We start from the raw sequence: 22,793 nt of genomic DNA on the forward strand, positions 1-22,793 counted from the left end.
TTTTATTTTAATGTTATTAATTTAATGTAATTAGAGTGAAAATTTGAAATTTGAAATGAAGAATCAATAGGTTGACAAGTAACGTGACATTAATTAAAAGGTTTAATAGAATGATATATGACAAAAAAAAATAAACATATTTTTGAAATTAAAATAAATAGATTATTGTTTTAAATTTTAACCGACTAACTAATTATGTCATATCCCATATTATAATAAATAAGTACTAAATCGCCACGTGTCACTCTCTAAGCATCCCCCATTCGTTTTTTCCAGCTCATTTCACTATGTGAAATCCCGAAAATGCCTCTCGGCTCTATTAAACTGCCAGCTAATTAAAAACTGGTCTTGTTTTCTCTGCATTTAAAAACCAAAAAATCGGGGTCATTAAATCAAGATTATGTTTTCCTTTGACTACGTTATTAAAATCCTGAAAATTTGGAATTTAAATCGAGTATGTTATCTTATGTTTTCCTGAAGATTATGTTTTCCAATCGATGTTGTTAAATGCATTTCAGCAATATATGACAATAAATCAGGTATGTTATCTTATCTTAAAAAAAATTAATAACGTTAGACCCAATTTCATTGTTTTATATACGACAACAATTCTTGTATTTTACCATTGTTCTGTGATCGATATAGTAGCAGACACTGAAGTTCTCACTTTGATTCCATTTTCTTCTGCGAAGTTTGTCTGTATTTCTGCCATAAAGTAATTTCTGAACATCTTTTTTCAGTATTTGCCTCATAATCAAAACTTTTTGCTGTAGTCATCCTGTGTATACATGAATACAATATCCTAAATCAAATAAATCCAGAAACAATAAAAAAGATTATGAAAACCTAAAACTCAGAATTGCAAAAAAATAAACAATTTCTTCGTTTTTTGTGGTTCATTCGTTTGACTCTTTATCGTCTAATAACAGTTTCTGTAGTCTGTAGATCATGTTGTTTTTGGTATTAACTTCTTTCAATTGTTTGTTTACAACAATTCATACACCAAGATTTCTAATAAGAATCTTTCAAGCTGTTCTTTTATCTTCATCTTCTTATGCATGTTGACATTACATAATCAGTAATTCAATATTACCTTCTTTGTCAAACTTTTTTAAAAGGCTCAATATCACAATTTTATTCAAATTCCTGCATTAAATATCATGAATCTGTATAAATTACGCTTCTATGATTCAATATCTTTTCTACATTACTATTAAATTAATTATGTTTCTCATCTTTTATAGATTAAAAACACTATCAATCTTGTGATTTAAATCAGATATATATTGACTAGCTTAATGTATTAAGATATCAGTCATTTACATATTTGTTATTCTTTTTTTCCAGCCATTTCTTTTATGTTTAATTTAAATATTGTGAAAATTAGTTATTGACCAAAAGGCTCCTCTTCATTGAGATCAATCCTGATATGTGCATCGGACGATTGACTATGTGTCGTTTCAGACGTTTTGGTTTCGGAAGAAAGTTGGACAATCCTTGTTGTTTCCAACCATAGGATCTTCAGAAAAATCAACCCAAGCACGCGCTAACGTCTTTTCTTCGGCGGATGTCCATTGCTTTGGAGGCGCCTTCCACTTTTTTTGTTGTGGTTGATTCTCTTCCGGCTCAGATTCTGTTTCCGGGACGACTTCGGGTTCCGCTTCAGTTTGGAATTCGGTTTGGTGGTTCATTAGGGACTCGGGAAGATCATCAAATGGATTGAACTCATGCATCATTTGGGATGAGAAGTTCATTTGTGGTTGATTTTGAAGCTGGAGTTATCTTTGAAATTGTGGTTGGTTTTGGAATTGAGGTTGATTTTGGTATTGCGCTTGATTTTGGTATTGAGGTTGATTGTGGGCTTGAAATGAGTAGTAAACACCACCAAACTGAAGATTCAGTGGAGAATAAATAGGCCGATAGCGTTGGTTTTGGATGAATGTTGGTGAAGAAGGAGAGACGTTTGGGTTTTAAGTGTTTCGTTTGGTATTTTTTTGAGCTTTTGGGTTGGAGGAGGAAGCCATTTTTTTCAAAAAAATTTGAATGGTTTGAGTGATAATTTGAAAGTTGTGAAGTGAGGTAAAAAATGTGAAAGAGTGCTATGTATTTAAAGTAAAAAAATGATTTTTTTTAATTTTCTTTTTTTTTTTAAAAAAAAAAACGGTCAAATTTGACCACTTCAACGGATACTTCTTCTCCCAATGCACCATCTCTCATCGGTGAATAGTAGCCGAATTGCCGAGCCGAGCTCGGCAAGCCGAGGGGTCGATGCGGTGTTTGCCGAGCTTGGTGAGCTCCATGCCGAGGTAAGCCGAGTCCACAAAGTCTAGCCTTATAGCATTAGCCATTTGGGTATTGATTCATGACTGTATGTCATTTGACCTTAGCAAAGACGATTGAAAAAAAAAAACAATTTATTTAAATGAAATATTTTGGGAGTCAAAAGTCGGTTTTTCCTTTGGGTTCTCTCTACCATATCAACGTTTAGGGTTTTAGACCGCTAAAAATAATTACAGTCGGCGATGGGGAATCCAAAGCAGAAGTGGACGGCGGAGGAAGAAGAAGCTCTACGCGCCGGCGTTGCAAAACACGGAACCGGTAAATGGAAGAACATCCAGAAAGATCCCGAGTTCAACCACTTCCTATATTCTCGCTCCAATATCGATCTCAAGGTCAGACTGTCTATCGCTTTATATATTTACAGCCATTCTCACACATGAGTTTGTTGCCGATGAAATGGCAATATCTTGTAGCAATTGGTTTGGTTTTGTGTAGTGTTGTGACAGTATACGAATTCCCCCCTTTTGACAGTCGATTTTGGACATCGTGTTAAACGTGCTAAGTTTCGGATTCAAAATTGACATCCGTTCTTGAAGTTTTGATACAATTTGCATAGCTATATGAAATAGACATAAACATTATGTTAAATTTGCAACAAAAGTCTACTTGAACTTGAACTTGGGACTTCCGCTGTTTCATCTCCGCAATTGAAATGCTTCTATTGGTACCTGATTTTAGACATGATGCTTGTGGATGCTGGTATTAAACATGACATGCATTCTTGAAATTGTGAGGAAAGCTTTGATGAATATTTGAAGTGGGTATACGTTGGTTTTCAAGTTAATTTATAGATTACTACTTAAAAGTTTGTTTCATAGCCAATTACAGCTTAGACATTAGTGTATTCTTCACTATGATATGATTATCCCTGTCAATTACATGACATTTTCTCCTTGCAGGATAAATGGCGGAATATGAGTGTTAGTGCAAATGGGCAAGGTCCAAGGGAAAAATCAAGAACACCAAAACCAAAAGCTACAACAGATTCACCTGCTACTGCTACTCCCTTAGCCATTACATGGACTCCTGGTTCTTCAGCTGCAGCTGTAGTTGATCCAGCATCTACAGATGTGCAAATGGATGATTCTTCAAAATGTCTGTTAGATGGAAAGACAGCTTCAAAGTATGCAGCATTCTTTATGCTAGTGTCTACAGTATACACATACATTTATTAATTTAATTTTTTCTCTTTATTATGATGATATCAAAATGTACCGCGTCTTTCAAATCCTTGGATGCTAATTGACATTGTTGCTTCATTATTAAGGTACAATACAATGATCTATGAAGCACTGTCAACCCTAAAGGATCCAAATGGGTCAGACACCAGTGCAATTGTCAGTTTCATTGAGGTAATTTTAGGCTGCATAAAGCATATATTTTACTGCTTCATAGCTCGTATCTTTTACTGTTTACAACATTGTAACTGATTGTATCATATTTATTGTGATATGCAGAAAAGGCATGAGGTGCCACAAAATTTTAGGAGGTTATTAAGTTCAAGGCTAAGAAGGCTTGTTGCACAAGAAAAACTTGAAAAGGTGAATTTGCTTTATATTCGTGTAAAACTCTTACTAGCAAAACATATCATTATATGCTCACAATCAATTGCACCAATAAGTTTAAGTAATTGTATTCATTCGAATTGGTAACTCTACCTTGTAATCTTTTTTTATAAAAAGAAATAAGTTTTCTAACTTTTATACAAACTCCCAGAACAAGTAGTGCTTTATACATGATACTTTGAAAAAATCAACATTGGTATTTAGAAATACTATGGGAAAGATTGAAAGTAGGATGCTATAATAATATAATGAAGAGTTAATGAATAAAAGTACATTGCTATTTTGGTTGTTGACAAGGAACAGTTTATGCGAGTGATTAGGTCCAGAACTGCTATCGACTTCGAAGGGAGTCAGTGAATGGAACAAAGGGTCCGATTTCAAAACCGAAAGAGATTCGGCCGAGAATATCTCAAGTCAACAGTTATCTTGGTGGGACATTAGAAGAAGCAGCGGTTGCTGCTGCATATCAAGTCGCAGAAGCGGAAAACAAATCGTTTGTAGCAGCAGAAGCTGTTAAAGAGGCAGAAAGAGTCTCCAAAATGGCCGAAGAAGCAGAAGCGTTTTTACAGCTCGCAAAAGAGATTTACGAGAGATGTAATATTCAACGCTCTACATTCTCATTATGCTCATATCAGGTAACCGGAGCATGTTCTATGCTCCGGTCATCTGATATCGGATGGCCATATTTGGTCATCCGATATTAGATATAGGGTGACTGGAGCATATGTTATGCTCCAGTCATTTGATTTGATATCGGATGACCAGAGGTAGTCATCCGATACTAGATTATTGTTACTCATCTGATATCAGATGATAACTTAACTCGAGCATATTGTGCTATAGCAATCCGATTGTGCGTATTAGTGACTGGTTTTTTGAACTTGTTTGACAGGTTCGCGTGGTGAAGTGGTGATGGTGGCATAGTGCTATTGTAATATTTGGTGGAGGTGGTTATTGTTAGTTAGTTTATTTATGTGTCATGAAGGTGGTAGTAGTTTTATATAAAATTCAATTTCGTTTATTATAATGTCTAGTGGTGTTGGGGAAGTGGTTTAAACTTTAACACACCGTTTGGTATAAATTGTGAATGTCTTAAGTAATTATTCATCTTTTTTTTCTTTTTTCGGAACATGTTTTGAAAGAAAGGCAAAAATTTAAAATTTGTTAAAGAACTTTGATACAGGTCTTGTATTATGTGTCTTATTACTCCTAAAAAAGATAGAATTCATTGCATATGCTTTTTTTAATGTGACAAGTTATAATAAGATTGTATCAATAATGAAAGTTTTAATGTTTTATGAATAATTAAAATGAGTATATAATGAAACGTAAAGATTTGTTTATTGCAAATGTCCAATTTGAATCAATGTCAAGTTTAAAGCTCTATGTATAACTAGTTGGTTATGGTTGATGCTATATTGACTGGTAGCAATTTACTAGAGGGTTATTTGGAAGTTTGTAATATTATAGCATAACAAAAGTACATCGTGAATCTTTTTGGTTTAAGCAATATCCAATGTCATATAGAAGTTCAAAATAAGAAAATTAATGTCAAATGCCATTGTTAGAATATAGCACCAAAGTTAGTGGTATCATCCGTTGTTATTAACATACATCTTCTTACATGCATTCCTTCAAATATTACCTATATATCACCCCATATAAGTCACCGTCTACATAAAAACCATCCATTTCTTCAAATCTTCTTACAAAAGGGGCATCATTGATCCATTATCCGATAATACTTATCAAGATACTACCTTGTAATTGAAGATTGAAGATAAAACAAATGAACCTTAACATAACAAAATACAATATACTGCAGATCTATCACACCATTATGACATCTAGATGCGAAACAACTATAAATACACATGCATGCAAACACCACAAGTATGAAGGATCTCACTCTCATATCAACAAAGATGATGGTCAAAACAAACAAACATACATACATAATTACATATAGTATATCCATTTATATATCTTCTATTGAAACTAGAAGTGATTTTGCCAGTTGCAACTTCTATTATGGTGCATGTATTTTCAACAACAAAGTTGATAAAGAACAATTTATGCATTAGAATAAGTGATCAATTTATGAAGGATTGTATGGTGTCATATATTAAGAAATATGTGTTAAATACTATTAGCAATAGTACATTTATAGACTGTTTTCAACCCGTTTATTTTGTTACCATAATTGGACACACTTAAAATTAAACCATAGTTTAATTATGACATTGTGTCTTTCCATATTGAAGCTTTTTAAGACATGTTGTTCAATAAATTGTCATGTTATATGGATTTGAATGTTGGCCAACCGAGAAAGACTATGAGAGAAAAATGAAAGTTGCAAAAATGAGGATGTTTAAGGTGGACTCGTGGCATAACTTTGTTGGATAAAAAATTCGTTAGGAGTGGCGGAGATCATCGACAAATTAAAGGAAGGATGCTTAGGGTGGTATGTATATGTTCTAAGGATGCTTCTATCAGCAACGATGAGCATGGTAGACTCTATACTGATTGAGGGTAAAAAGAGAAAATAACAACCTAAAAGAAAATGGAAGGATAGTGTGAGGCTAGACATGGAGGAGCTTGGCCTTTCTAATGACACGACCTTAGATAGGAGAGTGTGGAGACAACACATCTGAGAAGCTTTGCCCCTAGTATTGTTTTCTTTGTTGTTTAGTATTGTCGATACATATTTCTTGAACATATGCTTGTATCCTACTTTATGGTTTTCATTGTTCACATTGACTTACTCCCTTTGTTTGCCTCTTTTTCCAGGTTCTTGAATCCTTAGGCTCTATATTTGACATTCTCAAGTTTATGTCTTGCTGCTAATTGTGATTTACTTTCTTCGCGTACCTTTGTTACAAGTACATGTGGCATATGGTGTGGGTCATCCAAGTGACACAATCGTTCTACCCTTTTTGGAGGCAAGACTGTCGACATCTACCTTCCCTACCCCATTTTAATGGGATTCTTGTGGTCCGTTGTTATTGTTGGTGTTGTTCAAGAGTTTATCACCCAAATGGTCTACTCTCTTATTCTATAGTGGCTTCCATTATAAGGTACTCACACGTGTAAAAAAAATAACAAAATCTAAAAATTTAGCCTTACCTTAATTTATATTTTATAACAGATAATTTCTTCACTTGCACACAAATTAGGAACATTCTTTTATTCGAATTACAGACATATAAATGTCACACTTACATAAACATACATATAAATAACTTTGTACGATTGTTACATATAAAATACTTCTTTTTATATCAAATTACCTTACGAAATATGAGTTCTTAACAAAATTTTATGTGATAATTTGCTTATAGAAGGTGGATGTTAGCTTTTATTAACATGTTGATACTTGTTAAACATCAATAACAAAAAAATAAATTACAGTTTTGATCCTTGTGGTTGACACCAATCTATAGTTTAGGTCCTAGTATTTAAAAATTGATGTGGTTGGTCTTCATGATTACCAAATCCACCATGTTTGGTGACGCATGAGCCGGTGGCAACGTCGATTAGATGATGACCATGACTTGAGTGGAAGAGACGAGAAGTGGTTGTGGGTGGTGGAGGTGGTCGACGATGGTGATAGTGGCAGAGAGAAAGAAGTTGCGGGAATGGAGACAAGAGTAAGTCGTGTGTAGCTGGTGATATAAGAGCATGAGATATTAGGTTAGAGCTTTACTGATTTGGTCCCTCTAGTTAGGGTTACTAAGTTGGTCCATATAATTTAGCCTTTTATTTATTTTATACCAAGGACAAAATGTTTATTTTAAAAACTAACAGCTAAGCCGTTAGATTTAACTGTCCAAGGACTAAAATAGAAAATAATAATAATAATAATAATAAACCACATGAATATGAGCTATCAATATTTCAAAAGTTGGCCCAAATATTCCATTCTGACCAAACTGAACGGACAATTTCTGTAATTTACTCTAATTATTTTTTATTTTATTTTTTTTACTAGAAAACTTTTTTTTTTGGATTGAAACCAAAAATAGTTCAATACATATCGACGGAAGGCAAACGGGCAACAAGCTGCGCCGCTAGCCCTTTTTGGATGGCAAAACTAATTCTTTTGAAAACAACATCTGTGGATCTAGGAGATATAACATTAGAATGCATGACCTGTTGGACTCTGTTGAGGAGCTTCATCGCCTCTGGCGCGAGAAATTCAAATGTATCAAATGCAAAATGTATAAACATATGTTGATTTTCTATACATGCATTCTCGTGTTTTGCCACTTTGTACGCAACGGCTTTCAAAGCGGCATGCCCTGCTGTGAAACTCCCGCTCCTCAAACCGACGAGAGGAGAGACCCCAGTAAGATCCACACAAGCGTGCTTTCCTCCTATCCATCCAAAGACCAAAATGTCAGCCGACCTGAGTGTGTATCTTCCATCTTGCGGGTCCGTCAAAAAGTTCACTGGCGCTTCTTTTTTCACAGAAATATCAGCATGCCGACAAGCATCAAATAGAACATCTCTAACCACATCATGTCGGTACTTGAAACCAGTGAGCTCTCTACAATGAACCGCATATTCCCCAAAAGTGTCTAAACATGCATTGCGGCAAACCGGACATATCTCGTCAATTGCGAATAGAGGAATAATGAGACGGTAACGAATGATAGTTCGGTACTCCACATGAGACATATGCTGGCGGAGGCCATCAATATGAATAGTTAGCAGAAAATCCTAAGCATGAGTGGCCCGAAGACACTAAAAAACTTCTTTCTAATTATTATTTATTAATTACATCATTAAAAAATCAAAATCTATTAACTACGATTTAAGTACTAGTGATGTGAAGTATCGTATTTTTGTTCCAGTCACCACAGACGACGGGTCTGCCTTCCCGGCGGTGCCATAAACAACCACCAAATATTTGCGAGGCAGATTGAAGAAAAATGAAAACGACGGTGGCGGAGGGAGACTGTAGACAGTGGGATGAAGACGCTTACAGAGACAGCATATTGGAGGAGAGGGAGTCGCATTCACTCACTATCTTCCGAACTGTCTTCTCCCCGTCTCCTACCAACCAAAACCCTAAATTCATCGTGGCTGCTTCCAGCGACGGCTCCATCGCTACATACTCGTTATCCTCTCTAATCTCCTCCACTGTATGTTACATCAACTATTACTCCCCTTTCTCTTTGAATTTTCAAAATTTAAATTTGTATGTGCATTACAACTCTCGAGAGCTAGTAGTAATTCAATACGGTAATCCCGAGTTTTCAACAAATAAGGAATTTACAATGCTTAATGTCAAATGTTGGATTGCTGCTCTTATTTAGTTTTTCGGGATATTAACTATCGCTTTGTTCTTCCAAATATGTCTATGCCTGTGTTGGTTTATGAGTGGATTGTAGGGTTTATCTAATTATAATTTTACTTTCGTTTGGTTCTGCAGCCATTGGGATTTGGAAATTCTAGGGCTCAAAAGTAAGTGGCATTTGATCGTTTGATTGCTTTTTGTGCATCAATAATGGTCATAAATAGCAATTGAGGGCTTGTTTGGATGTGTATTTTCTTACCATTGCTGTTTTAGTTTATTTGTAGCTGAACCAAATTGTTTACTTCATGGACATGATGGGCCTGCTTATGATGTTAAGTTCTATGGTGATGGTGAAGATTCATTGTTATTGAGGTAAACATCTAGTGATTGTTTCTAATTATACGACTAATTACTTCTTTCATATTCCTCTATCTATTCAATCACCAAGTATTTTGTTAGTAGAAACAAACTCTTTTTAAAAACTATACATATTTTATGTGCCAGCAATCTTGCAAATTGAAGCTCATTCTCAAGAAACATGTCTTGTTTCCTCATTCTATTTTGTAAACTATTGATGTTCATTGACACTCTAATTCTGTCTTCCAAATGTTAGCTTTCATTGAAGATTCAAAAATATTTGTTAACTTAACTTCTTATTTAGTTGTGGTGATGATGGTCGAATTCGAGGATGGAAATGGATGGATGTTTTGGAAGCAGATCAGGATAGTTTGCCACAAAGTAATATTTTAAACTTATGTTAAAAAGTTTAAGACATACAATATATTCATATATTCATCTCCTGAAAAAATATCATCTACTTTTTATTGATTTTTATCAACCAAACTTAATATTTTCAGGTGGGGATTTGAAGCCGCTACTTGACTTGACAAATCCTCAACATAAGTTAGTCACCATTATATTTATGTTTTGTTTTTTTGCTTTTCTGATTCCATTCCTGAGTTCTGACTTGTGAATTCCATTCTCCTTCAGAGGTCCATGGGGAGCTCTTTCCCCTATACCTGAAACTAATGCCATTGCTGTTGATACTCAGGTTTGTAACATTTTGCTTATTGAGTTTGTTTCAAATAGAAAAACTTCCAAATATTTTATGTTTTTTATATTTCTTTTGATTTTTATTTACCATAGGGAGGCTCCATATATGCAGCGGTTGGTGATTCCTGTGCCTATTGTTGGGATGTGGTATGTATCTCCTGAAGGTGATTAAGCAATCAACTAAGGATGGATTTTTTTATTTTTTTTTTCCACTTTCTGGTTTAAGGGAGCTCTATTTTTTCCAATGTAATTTCAGGAGGAATCTAAAATTAAAATGACATTCAAAGGGCATGCTGGTTATTTACATTCGATTATTGCCCGAAATTCTTGTCATCAGGTATTATGTTTGATCATTTTCTTTTATTTACTCCTACTTAGGTCCTGTTACTTTTTTTTTGTTCACATTAGATGCCTAAAAAACATTTAAGAAAATGAAGCACACTTGGAAAAATGGTAGGAAAAATTTTAAGTGAGGGCAAATTTGTAAAATACTTAATGAAGAAAGTCTTATTCCCTGATGATAAGATACTATACTTTTATTCCTTGTGATACTTTGATAATCATTTTTGAAACTTGAAAGCTACTTTTTTGCAAGTTTCATTAACAACTTATTTGTTAAATTAATTCTCTTTTACACTCCTTAATTTACAGATTATAACTGGCTCAGAGGATGGAACAGCCAGAATTTGGGGAAAGTATTTTATCTTTTGATGTAGCGTGCAAAAGACGTAAACGCCCCTCCATCTAACATCTAGTGGTTTCGTGCAGATTGCAGAAGTGGAAAGTGTAGTAATGTGATTGAGCCAGGGAAAGATAAGAAATCCAAAGAGTTCTTTTCATATGTCAGTTGCATTTCTCTCGATGCTACTGAAAAGTGGTTGGTAAGGGTTCTTGACTTCTTTCCCCAATAAGTCCTAACTTTTTACAAATTTGCCCCTGCTTATTTTCTTTAAAATGATTTATAGGCTTGCGGGAGTGGGCGTAATTTATCAGTGTGGAATCTTTCGGCTTCTGAAAGAATTTCAGGGGTTTCGACTCGTGCTTGCATCCAAGATATATGCTTTGATGATAATCAAGTAAGCAAAAATTAATTTATTTTAATAAATTTATATAATTATTTAACTTTACTTCATTTATTTCCAGATATTAGCAGTGGGAGCTGAACCAGTGGTGAGTCGATATGACATGAATGGTGTGGTGCTTTCTCAGATACAATGTGTTCCTCGGTCAACATTTTCGGTCAACTTGCATCCATCCGGTGTATGTTCCTTTTTTAAGTTTAATTAACTCCCCATTTTTTAACTTTGAAACTACACATGTGAATATACTCAACATAGTAAATGCAAATTCAAACATGAAGGTTTTTTAGGCGGTTTTTAACTATTTATTTTTTATTTTTTCAGGTTACTTGTGTTGCTGGTTATGGTGGCGTGGTGGATGTCATCTCTCAATTTGGAAGCCATTTGTGTTCGTTTCGCTGTCAAGCATATAAATAAAAGTTAAATTGTTGGGTGGATTTTTATTTAACAATGTATTTATATAATAATATTTGGTGATTGCAAGACTTGATGAGCGCAGAACCAAACCACCATGTTTGATTATGATTTATCTTTCAGTATTGGCTGTGGGACCGGTTGTGGTTGGTGGGATGCCTAGAGATGACTTTTATTTATTTATTTATTTTAACTTTTTAAAATCACAGGAACGGACCGTAGACTATGTTTGGCGTACTAGCTAGCTGTTAAATAAAAAACTAGTTGATATCTGAAAAGTTAGTTGATAAAAAATAATGTTTGGTAAAACTAGCTGAAATATATAAAGTTACATAAAAAGACATGTAAGAATATGTGTATCTATAATTAATTAAGGGGTGTATTTGGAAAATTTTAAAAAAGCTCTTAAAAAGCTAGTCTAAGTAACTTTTCAAAAAGTTAGCTTATAAGCTATTTTTTGGCTTACCAAACACGATAACTTAAAAAAACTCGAAAAATAAGCTAGCTTATTAGCTAGCTGTGGCGTGCCTAGCTAAACACAGAGTGGGAGCTCGAGGTCCGCCACTGAAAGTGAATCTATCCCACTCTAGGTCCGCCACTGAAAGTCTGGACCTTGTGTGTTCTACTCAAAATCACAAGAGTAAACATCAAAACAACTTCTATTTATACTAGAGAATAAAAGCTAACGAGCTATGTTTATCTAATAATAAAATGCAAGAAAAGAGAACGACTCAAATTAAAACAACGGCTAATTCAAAGTTTGAAACTTCTGAATTATTCCAACAAAAGTGTGTTTTGTGGCAGTGATACGAGGACCATGATCAAATGCCACCAGACATTTAACACACATAAAAAGCTAAAATTTTTGTTTATTATTATAGCAGATACTTCACAATATAAATAATATCTAAAACAAATAAATATTATTAGAAGGAAAGTTATTCCCTAGCTACGAATTAGAAATTGGTAACAAAGAGGTCGCATGTAGATATGCTCTTTTTAAATGAACAACAAGACTCGATCAGCCGACAAATTAACGACAATCAAAGAGTAACTAATAAAACACATATTACATATAGAGCTCAACGTTGGACAACCTTTGTGATGGGACTGCGAAGAGTGGTTTTCTTTTCTTTAAAGTAATGCCAAATTTTTCTGACAGGTCATGGTCTTCACCCTTGGGCAAGCTCCAGTCGAACGAGTGCAAGAGCGAGGCCAATATATACATTTGCATCTTCTCCGCCAATGGAACACCCGGACACAATCTTCTCCCAGATCCAAACGGGAAGAAGTTTAGATTGCTTCCTTTGGAATCATATTTGTTTGTCAGGAACCTCTCCGGATTAAATTCCAAAGGATTTTCCCAATACCGAGGATCCCTATGGATTGCCCAAACATTAATAATGACCATACTACCCTTTGGAACGGTGTATCCACCTACAACACAATCCTGGCTTGGCGACCTTGGGAGTATGAATGGAAGTACAGGGTGTAACCGGAATATTTCCTTAATAGTCGCATCTAGGTATTGTAGTTTTGGGAGATGAGATTCTTCGACAATCTTGTTGGGTCCTACAATTTGTTGCAATTCTTCTTGAATCCTTTTCATTATGTCGTGATTTTGCATAATCTCAGCCATTGCCCATTCTATTAGCGTTGTCGTTGTTTCTGTTCCTGCAACCATAATGTCCTGATACGCACAACAATGTTTGATGTGAACCACAAAATATAATAAAGTATGTAATGTAAGTCAACAATTACCAGGATAAGTGCCTTTATTTGCGTGATGTTAATTGATGTTGGATCTTTTTGGTCCATGAGCTCTAAAAAGGTTTGTAAAAGATCTTTCTTTCCTTCATGACCAACTGCATCGTTGGATTTGTTGGAGTTAGATTGGATCCGATCGTCAATAATTCTTGTAAAAATTCGATCCAACCGATCAAGTTGCCTCTTCATGTTCCCCTCGATGCCTTGTAGATCAAGCCATGCAAGACTCGGGAAAATATCAGACATATTCGGCTTGCTCATCAACTCCACGATATTTGCAACAACAATCTGCAACTCGGCTGCAATCTGGTCTCCATTTGCTTTTTCATCCGAAGTATTTTTCCAAACCATGCTTGTGAGGACATTGGCCTCTGTTGAGAAAGCAACCTCGCTAATGTCGACTGTTTTCCCGATTTTACTATAAACATTTTTGATAGTTTTCCTAACCTCATCCCTACGAAAATATCTGGATGCTTCTAGATTCTTGTGGCTTAGGACCTCGTGGACAAATATCTTACGAAGGTTGCGCCAATCTGAGTTGTTGTCAGACCACACTACATCTCGTCCACCATAAGTGATTGCTAATGCAGCGATTGTTGCATTACGGTTGGAAAAGATCTCGTCTTGCTCACGAACCACAACCTTAGCTAGGTCGGAGGTGTTTATCACGACATGAAGTTTGCTTCCCATGTGGAGCTTGAAAATGGGGCCATAACTGTGAGCCATGTTAAAGAACTGTTTGTGTAGGTCACGGGAAAGAAATGGAAGGTAGCCTACAATTGGCAAGGAACGGGGACCTGGTGGCAAACATGGTCCACCATTGGAGGACCTCGAAAATGTCCACCTGTAGAAGAAAGTAGCCAAGATCATTGTTGAAATGGCGAGAGTAAGCTTATCTTTGTTGCTGCTCACCACTTCGAACCATGACCCCTGGAAGTTGTTAAACAGCTGTTCCATTTTTGCAATTGAGGAGGTGAGTATACAATGATGCAAGTCGATGGCAGCTAGCATTTAAACCACACCCCAACTCCCTAAGTATTGACAAAATTTGCCAAAACTAATCAGTTTAAGGAATCAAATAAATAAAACTATTATTGTAGTAAAATGTCTGCTAAGATTCAAAATAGTGAAAGCCATGTGAGAGGCCTCGCTTCTCGCTTACATATCTTTTAAATAAAAGACACGATAATCATCATCTTATAGTTATTTATTTAAGAAATGATTAAACATGATTAACGTCGTATTATATTAGAAGATGCAAAAGTGAGATCCATTTCGAAAGCCTTAATTTGCGATTATGTTTTATTTTTTAAATACGAATATTTAATTAATCAGAAATCATATTTTTTATTATCATTTATTCCAAAAAACTCTGTACTAGGATCTTGTCCCATGAATATAATCACAAATATTACAAAATAAATAAATAAATAAACTACAAAGTGACCCAATCATTTCACTATCGGCATTTTCAAAAGCTAACACAAATTGCTGGGTGTTGCACCCGATTTAGAAGTCAAAACCATTTTTGACTTTGGGTTAAATAACCCCGATTGAAATTGATAGGACTTAGATAATAATTACATATTACTTCTCTATTATCATTTACAGTTATTTAAACCAAGAAGATTTTTCAGCATCCTACTAACAATCAATTTATCAAACATTAAACAAACTTTACATCTTTACCCCCACCCCTGCTTATTTTTCAATTTATATCCTTTTACCCCTTCTGGTTAAGCTTATTTTTCAATTGATATCCTTTTCTATTTTTCAAAATTACTTTCAATCCTTATTACTTCAATTTAATATATATATATATATATATATATATATATATATATATATATATATATATATTAATTATCATTTTTAATTCAATTTATATCCTTTTGTATTTTTTTTTCAACTTTTGAATATAATGATGGATTTTAAATAATTAACAAAAAATAACTTATTAAAAAAATTTTATTTAAGTTTTTTTAGGACCAACAAAGATACAGATACACCCTAATCTAGTCATATATTCCACCTATCTCCGAAACGAACTTTGAACATTCAACCTTTTTGAGAGATGACATATATAATCACTACTTCAAATAATATTATACACTTATTAGGAAGGAGTGAGTCTTTCCTCCCAACCTTCTTAACCCACTATCACATCAGTTTTTCTCTCTCATTTCTCTTACAACAAGTTATTAGAAAACTAGGGACGATATGCAATGATTTTTCAGGATTATATAAACAACATACATCACTCGTTGAGTTTCACTAGATTGGGTTCTGCACAAAATGGATATTGGTTGATTATGTCAGATACTGGATTCCTCATTGCTAATAAGTATGATGTAACCGTCTATTTTTTAGATAAACAAGGTTCGTCGACCTGTTTTCCGCTTTGGCAGGGTTCGCAAGACATCTCACATCATAGATATATTGTTATCGTCTTCGTTCATAATGGCCATTACATGAAAATTGATTTACAAGAATCACATTCAATGCCTAAAGTTTTGCTACTTTGGAATCACAAAAGATCAGAACGTTCTGTTGGATGAGAAATATAGTATAATGCTCGACTTAATGCATATATTCCACCGAATGCACCACGTAATAATTTTAATATTCATCTAGTTGATGTCCCTGATAATTAATAAAATTAAAATATGACAGTGTTTGACAAAACGGTGGTAAATAAAAATTATAATTTTATTTATTATAGTTGTGAAAAAATATTATATTATGTTTTTTATTGTTCGTTTAATTGTTTGTGATCGTTATTTATCGTTTAAGGTTAAATGAACAAATCTCTATTCATGTTCGTTAGGTTCGTCTTGCGGCCTTATTGATATCGTTAATATTAAAACTTAAAGAAATTTTTAAAAGTGAAATATTATATGAAAAATCCCTATAATAAAATTGAGATATTATACAAAATAAAATTGATTATGTATTCATACAAAATAAATTGTATTATGTAAGTATACAAAGTAAAAATGAGATATTATATGACAATTCCAATATTTAATAGTTGAAGGTATAAATTAAAAGTAAAATATAGATAAACGAAAATTTTAATAAATCTATAACAAGACCGTAAGTAAATTAGATATTTTATTTATTTATTTTTAACGGCAACGAAGGCACCACCATGGTCGAGACTTTTAATGCCCATTTTATTACTGTATAGTATAAATTAATCATCATTTCATGTCCCATCAAATTGGGTTAAGGCAAGTCAAAAAGGGTTTTTAGTCTTAAAATAGTTTTTGATCGGGTGTATCTGGAATCCAGATTGTTGGACCGTATTCGTAGTCACATCTCTCAATTCAATGTTTCCGTTTTAAACTCAAAATGGGAGTACACATGGGCATTTAATCAACAACATTAATTGTCAATTCTCTCAAAATTGTCCACCACCACATCAACAATTACTTTATATATTCTAACAAATATCTTAACTCTTTATAAATAATAACTACTAAACAACAAATAAACATAAATATGGTTATTTATAACTTATATTAAAAAGTACATTTTAGAATAAATAATAATAAAAGACGAAAAGGAAGACCGTTAAAAAAGTTGATGAATATATATACTAGGAAACTTATTTGGGCCGTGATTATCACGGTCCTAGTGAATTGATAAGTAAGTTAACTTTACATGATTTTAGGTAAAAACAGGTATTAAGAGAATTGATAACATACTTATCTTGCTGGAAATACATGCATTAAAGCATTTTACTTTAAAAGTACAATGTTGTAATGAGAAAAAGATATAATTTAAGCATATTGTTATATGTTATGTATAGGAACACAATACTATAAAGCTTGTTTTCATAGACCTGCAGTGGAATTAATCTTGTCATCCTCTGGTATAACCATCTAATGTTCATCTTCATCAAAAAACTTGAAACCAATCCTTGATAATATACCATTTTACATTTTTATTCTGTTTGGTGAATTTTATTTTCTTTTGACATTAAAAATCCATTTTATTTTCTTTTGACATTAAAAATCCATTTGATTTTTCTTGAGTGCAGCTTGTGCATGTGTTATATGTTTACTTCTTAAAAGTTGTAGTCTTGATTCATTTACATTTTGATAATACATGAAAGTAGTCGGCACAAGTTGGTTATTGTCAAATATTAATTCACCTACGGCTGAAGCAATGTGATGGCATCTCCTATGTATTTTGTTATCACTAATCCAGGCCCTCCATAATGATGAACCAACATAAGTTAAATATGAAAATGACAACATACTTACTTTTCTTTGTTTATTAGAACATCCCTTTTTCTTTCATTCTATTAGGGCATTGTAGTTTTAATTTTTTTCTTACTAAAGCATTGTGCTTTTAAGAAGGCTAGGATTGAAAGTGTATTGTTGGAATTTAAAACCGGGCAAGGATCGAAAGTATATTATTCAAAAATGAATAAATGAAAGTAATAGGATGGTAACTGGTATGTGTAATATGAAGATTTTTCTTTTACCTTGCTCAAGATGGGCAGTTTGGGAATTTTACGTTTTCTATCTTTGGTTTCGTTTGAATCTTTATGAATTACTATCTGTATTCTCTCCATCCTATTTTTATTTTTTTCACTTTTATCACATATGTATTTCTCTAATTCTCTCTATCTTATTTTTATTTTTGTCACTTTTATCACATCGATTCCTGCACTATTATATTAGTTTAGTGTATAGCATAACATTCATATGGCTATCCTTCCAAATTTCTTATTCTAATTGATTTGACTGTCTTTAATTTTGTCATTCTATACTTTTTATTTTTTGTCTGTAAGATGATTAATGTTTAGCATATTTTCTATCTGTAAGATGATCATTGTTTAGCGACTTGTGACTATAAAATATTGGAGATTCAGCTTCTATAAATAAAATTATAGAAAAAATCTTTTTTATTTACAAGTGATTTGAAGATAGATAGCAACACACACACACACACACACACATATATATATATATATAGGAGTAGGATCAAATGAGAACACCTAAAAGGTTGAGAACGCGAGAACAGATCTGAACCATCTAAATATCAAAATCTAAGGCTATTATTCATCGGGCCATTTATGTACATTCTGAAATTATTGGTATGAAAATGTAACTTTTAAATGGAAAAAGGGTATAATAGTAATTAAATAATTATTTAAGTATATAACCTCTCACATACTTCACTCTCTCTCTTTCTCCTTCCAATTTCCCGTATCTCTTTCTCTTCCTCGATCTCTCTCTTTTTCTCTCTATACCTAGGGCACGGCTTCATCATCTACACACCACGAGAGCACCATCTGTTCATCAAGATCATCTCATGCCGCTGACAGTACTGAGCCTCCTCACTAATGTGCCGAGACCGATTGCGACAGAGAGACATATACAGAGACCGATTGCTACATCAAAAGCGGCGGAGGCCATGGAGTCGTCGGCGACGCAATCTAATGTGCCGACAGCAGCAAATGGTGTTTGTAATCCGATTGGATAGCCAGATTAATTCCTGTTGTTTTCTTGTTCCCAATTTGAAGGTAACCCTAGAATTTTTAGGCTTTTGATTTTGGATTCACTGTCCCCCTTAAAGTTCAGTTTTTTATAGTTTCCTGCAATATTAATATTATATATCTTGTTTTTATACTTAGATTCATGGCATTGATATGTATATAAATGGAGAATTCGACTCTGCACCGGGTTTGTTTATTGGGTCAAAAGACAAGACATATGAATTTGTTGTATATGTAGTTATTTTTACACTTTGTTAAATTGCAAAAACAACTCTGATAAAAAGTCGTGGGCATATCTCTACTATTAATTATGTTTTGTTGATCTATTCATTAATGAATAAATAAAATTGGCTTAAGACATTAAGCTCTTTTTTTTTAACTAACACCTTATTCATTTATGAACATTGAATATCACAGTTTGGCTTACTATATTACATTATTTTTTCACTCAGGTCTTATTCATTTATAAATATTGGGATTTATGTTGATACAGATACAATAGCTTGATCAGACAAAAATATACAAATATACCCTTATATATTGATTGGTTTAGAATTGTTCTCGCGTTTTCAACCTTTTAGGTGTTCTCATTTGATCATTTCCTTATCTATAATACATCATAAAGGAAATCTCATTATTTCTAACAAATAGATTCAATATAATAATATTATTTTTTTAAGACGTCCAAACGATTAAGCTAACAGTACAAGTACAAACAATAAAATAATATTATAACTTAAAAAACTAAAGATTTAACTCGTGATTTAATCGAATTTATAGTTGAATACCAAACTCCCACTATTCTTGAACCCTATCTCTTTTAAACCATTTACTCCTATTTTAATATGATGCACTCTCCCTTTCCACAAACCTAATCCCACCTCACCACTAGCAGCAAAACCGTAGACACTTTCATCTTTCTCTCTGTTTCTCTATTCTTTTCTCTAGAAGACTAGAACCATACCAACCAGTCGACACCATAACCGCTGCATTGAATATATGGTGGTACTCATCGGTCACCCCCTGTCACCACACAACTAACGTCGTCGCTTATCTTCTTCAACCTCACTTCTCCAATATGAACATTCTCCTCATCTCTCCTTTATCTTGTCTCTCTCACGACGAACTGGGTTACCATCACCATCACCATCACCATCACAACTCTATCCGATATGTTTTTCTTCCGTCAAGAAATGGGTTTTCGTTTCTTGATGAAAGTGGGTTATCGAATGTAGAGGAAACAGGGTTCGGAATAGGGGTTTCAGGTTCCCATCCAATATATCTTTCTCTGTATTGTATTTAACTGGAATCTTTTAATGTATATCATCCATCAGCAACTGATGCAAGTTTCATTAAAGTTTAACTCTCTTCTCACATGAATTTCAGTTTACTACTCTTTCTCAAGGCGTGAACCACGGTAAAAAGTCTCGGTCTTCATCCTATCTTATCAAGATACAATAGTAACTTAAATTTGGTGCCAAAGCATTATATGGTTCTATCGAGATTTAAGGGTTTTTTTGTATGCTTACTGATTTCTTTTTCTTTTGGTAGCTTAAATTTAGGGCCTTAATGTGATTATGTGGTTTGAGGTTGCAATTTATAAAGCCTAATCGTCTCACATTAACCATCACTCTTTCTCTCTCCATATCCCTGTTTTCACTTTGTTGACGAGATGAGCTTTACCTTATTTTTAGTAAGGAAGAAAGATATGCCTTGGTGGTACTCATGAAGTAAGTAAGATCTACTGTGTACGTAGTGCCCAAAAAGTCATCTTCAGGTTATTTGTCATAATTTATTTGTTTTTTTCACATTATATTAGAAAAACATTCTTTTCATGTGAAATTTGTTTCTTGTGTTATAAAACATCTTAACAGATGTATCTAAACATGCAGAATGATGATAAAAAAACAAAGGTATACTTCTCTTCCATACTTTTGTCAAAATACCAGTTATAGAGACCCCGGTTTAAAAGGGAAATAATACACAGCTACAGACTTTTCTTTTTGTCCCAAAAGTAGCAAAAAAAAGATCAGCAAATATGTGCATGTGTTGAGGAGCTCACGGTTGGTGTTTTTTTCTTCCAAAACTAACTAGAAAAATGATTTCTTGGATCTCTTTTAATTGAAAGATGGTTGGATTAGTTTTATTGACAATTTTGTGTGTGGTTACTAGAAAAAACCATTTTAAGTTTGACTAAGTAACTGTCATTCAATTGTCATGGATCATTTCTAATCTACTTTGGTTTTGACATTTTTGTCCCTGACCGTTATTTACATTTTTTCTCATGCAATATTAGTTTTAACATTTTTGGCATTTTTGTTCCTAGAAGAAAGTTGACATTTTTGACAAACAAAAAAATTAATGTTTATGTAAGTTCATTCTAGAATACTTAAGACATAAACACAACCATGAGAATGATTTCAGCCTCATCTTTGGATATGGATATGAATTACGGTTTAAAATTAAAAATTGTCCCTGGAATAGAAGCATGTATAGTCTTAGCGTAACAAAGCTTCAGTTTATAAGATCTTGAATTCATGATTTCAAAGTAGGTGTGAGCATGATAACCGAAATTGATTTAACCGACCAAAAGTAACAAAACGAACATTAAAACAAATGGTTTGGTTTTTTGTTTCTTTAACCATTTGAACCAACATTAACCGGTTGCAATGGGTTTCAGAATTTTGGTTGTTTCTGGTCTACGAAAGTAATAACAATGCAATTTTCAGAATTTATGAAGTGGATGCTTTAGATTTTTATATAGATTTGTAATTATTTCTGTTTTCTGTTTTCTTTCTATTAATAAACTTTTTGAGCTAAAAGCCAATGAAGATGATACTTGACCCTTTAGGACAAATCATAAAAAGAGAAGATTAATGTGGTATCTGTACTAAGATGGATTTACCCAGCAACTGGAATGCAATGTGCATCAATTGCTACCATGAGTCGTAATTTCTATAACCTGTTTCAGATTTGTTTTTTAATAATTGTAATAGATTTTGAGAATTCTGATTTATAATGATATCATATCTTGATTCTCCCGTGATTTATGCAGTGACATTCACCTTCCAAGCAAATAAAACATCAAGATGATCTTATTTATGTAGAATGACGTTTATTTGTTTATTGTCTTGACTAAAACAAGCCCAATGAAACTCATGACTCACCTTCCAAGTAAAGAACTGAAAGTAGGCTGCTATTCTTTCCAAGTACATAACATCACTCTTTCACTGACTCGGTTTAATTTTTTGTTATGGTTTAAGCTGACTTTGTTTACTTTTGGATTTTGGAGAAGAATGGGGCAACGTCATAGTATTTTATGCATGTAGAGTTAACTAAAAAAATGATAAGATGGTCCCATTTATGTAGAATAACATGCATAATGCAAGTAATAGCAATGTACTTTAATTTATTTATTTGTTGTTGCATCCTTTTTTATTTTTTTGGTGTAACTGTTGCATTTTTTTTCTTATCATGGAAATGTACTTCAAAAACTACATTTTCCTAATAGAGTTTATTAGAAATTGAATTGCATGCATTATAGTTGTTGGTAAGTATCGACTGTAGTGTTTATCTTGAGGTTTTCAAAATAATGTGTTTTAATTATTCATGAACTTAGGTTTTTCATAGGGTCCTTTCTCAAAAAAAAAAAGTTACAAAAACGACATAAATAATATGTCGTTAGCTAATTTTTATTAGTGTTACAGATTAAGAGTAAGTATTTAGTCTTCCAACTAATCATTGTTGATATTACACTGTTG

The 22,793-nt window shown here is 33.3% G+C and overlaps 3 protein-coding genes across 3 annotated transcripts; 2 read left to right on the top strand and 1 right to left on the bottom strand.

Moving 5' to 3' along the window:
- Positions 1–2,428: 2,428 nt before the first annotated feature.
- Positions 2,429–5,083, top strand: LOC145117434 (Homeodomain-like/winged-helix DNA-binding family protein). The gene is made up of 6 exons (XM_079053723.1): positions 2,429–2,672; positions 3,240–3,463; positions 3,608–3,692; positions 3,798–3,881; positions 4,226–4,499; positions 4,798–5,083. Exons 1-6 carry the CDS (start codon positions 2,523–2,525, stop codon positions 4,827–4,829), a joined length of 849 nt encoding a protein of 282 aa, XP_078909849.1. The 5' UTR covers positions 2,429–2,522; the 3' UTR covers positions 4,830–5,083.
- Positions 5,084–8,734: 3,651 nt separating this feature from the next.
- DWA1 (DWD (DDB1-binding WD40 protein) hypersensitive to ABA 1) lies at positions 8,735–11,959 on the top strand. The gene is made up of 13 exons (XM_079053727.1): positions 8,735–9,052; positions 9,343–9,374; positions 9,481–9,579; positions 9,869–9,945; positions 10,065–10,110; positions 10,198–10,258; positions 10,354–10,407; positions 10,517–10,597; positions 10,912–10,950; positions 11,028–11,141; positions 11,226–11,336; positions 11,404–11,520; positions 11,664–11,959. Exons 1-13 carry the CDS (start codon positions 8,840–8,842, stop codon positions 11,754–11,756), a joined length of 1,137 nt encoding a protein of 378 aa, XP_078909853.1. The 5' UTR covers positions 8,735–8,839; the 3' UTR covers positions 11,757–11,959.
- Positions 11,960–12,604: 645 nt separating this feature from the next.
- On the bottom strand, positions 12,605–14,545 carry LOC145117435 (geraniol 8-hydroxylase-like). The gene is made up of 2 exons (XM_079053725.1): positions 13,515–14,545; positions 12,605–13,443 (listed from the first exon to the last, which is right to left on the bottom strand). The coding sequence occupies exons 1-2, from the start codon at positions 14,529–14,531 to the stop codon at positions 12,823–12,825; spliced, it is 1,638 nt and encodes a 545-aa protein (XP_078909851.1). The 5' UTR covers positions 14,532–14,545; the 3' UTR covers positions 12,605–12,822.
- Positions 14,546–22,793: the final 8,248 nt, after the last annotated feature.

The sequence above is a fragment of the Lactuca virosa genome, chromosome 5 (assembly GCF_052849685.1).
Source record: "Lactuca virosa cultivar CGN04683 chromosome 5, Lactuca_virosa_CGN04683_v6, whole genome shotgun sequence".
NCBI lineage: Eukaryota > Viridiplantae > Streptophyta > Magnoliopsida > Asterales > Asteraceae > Lactuca > Lactuca virosa.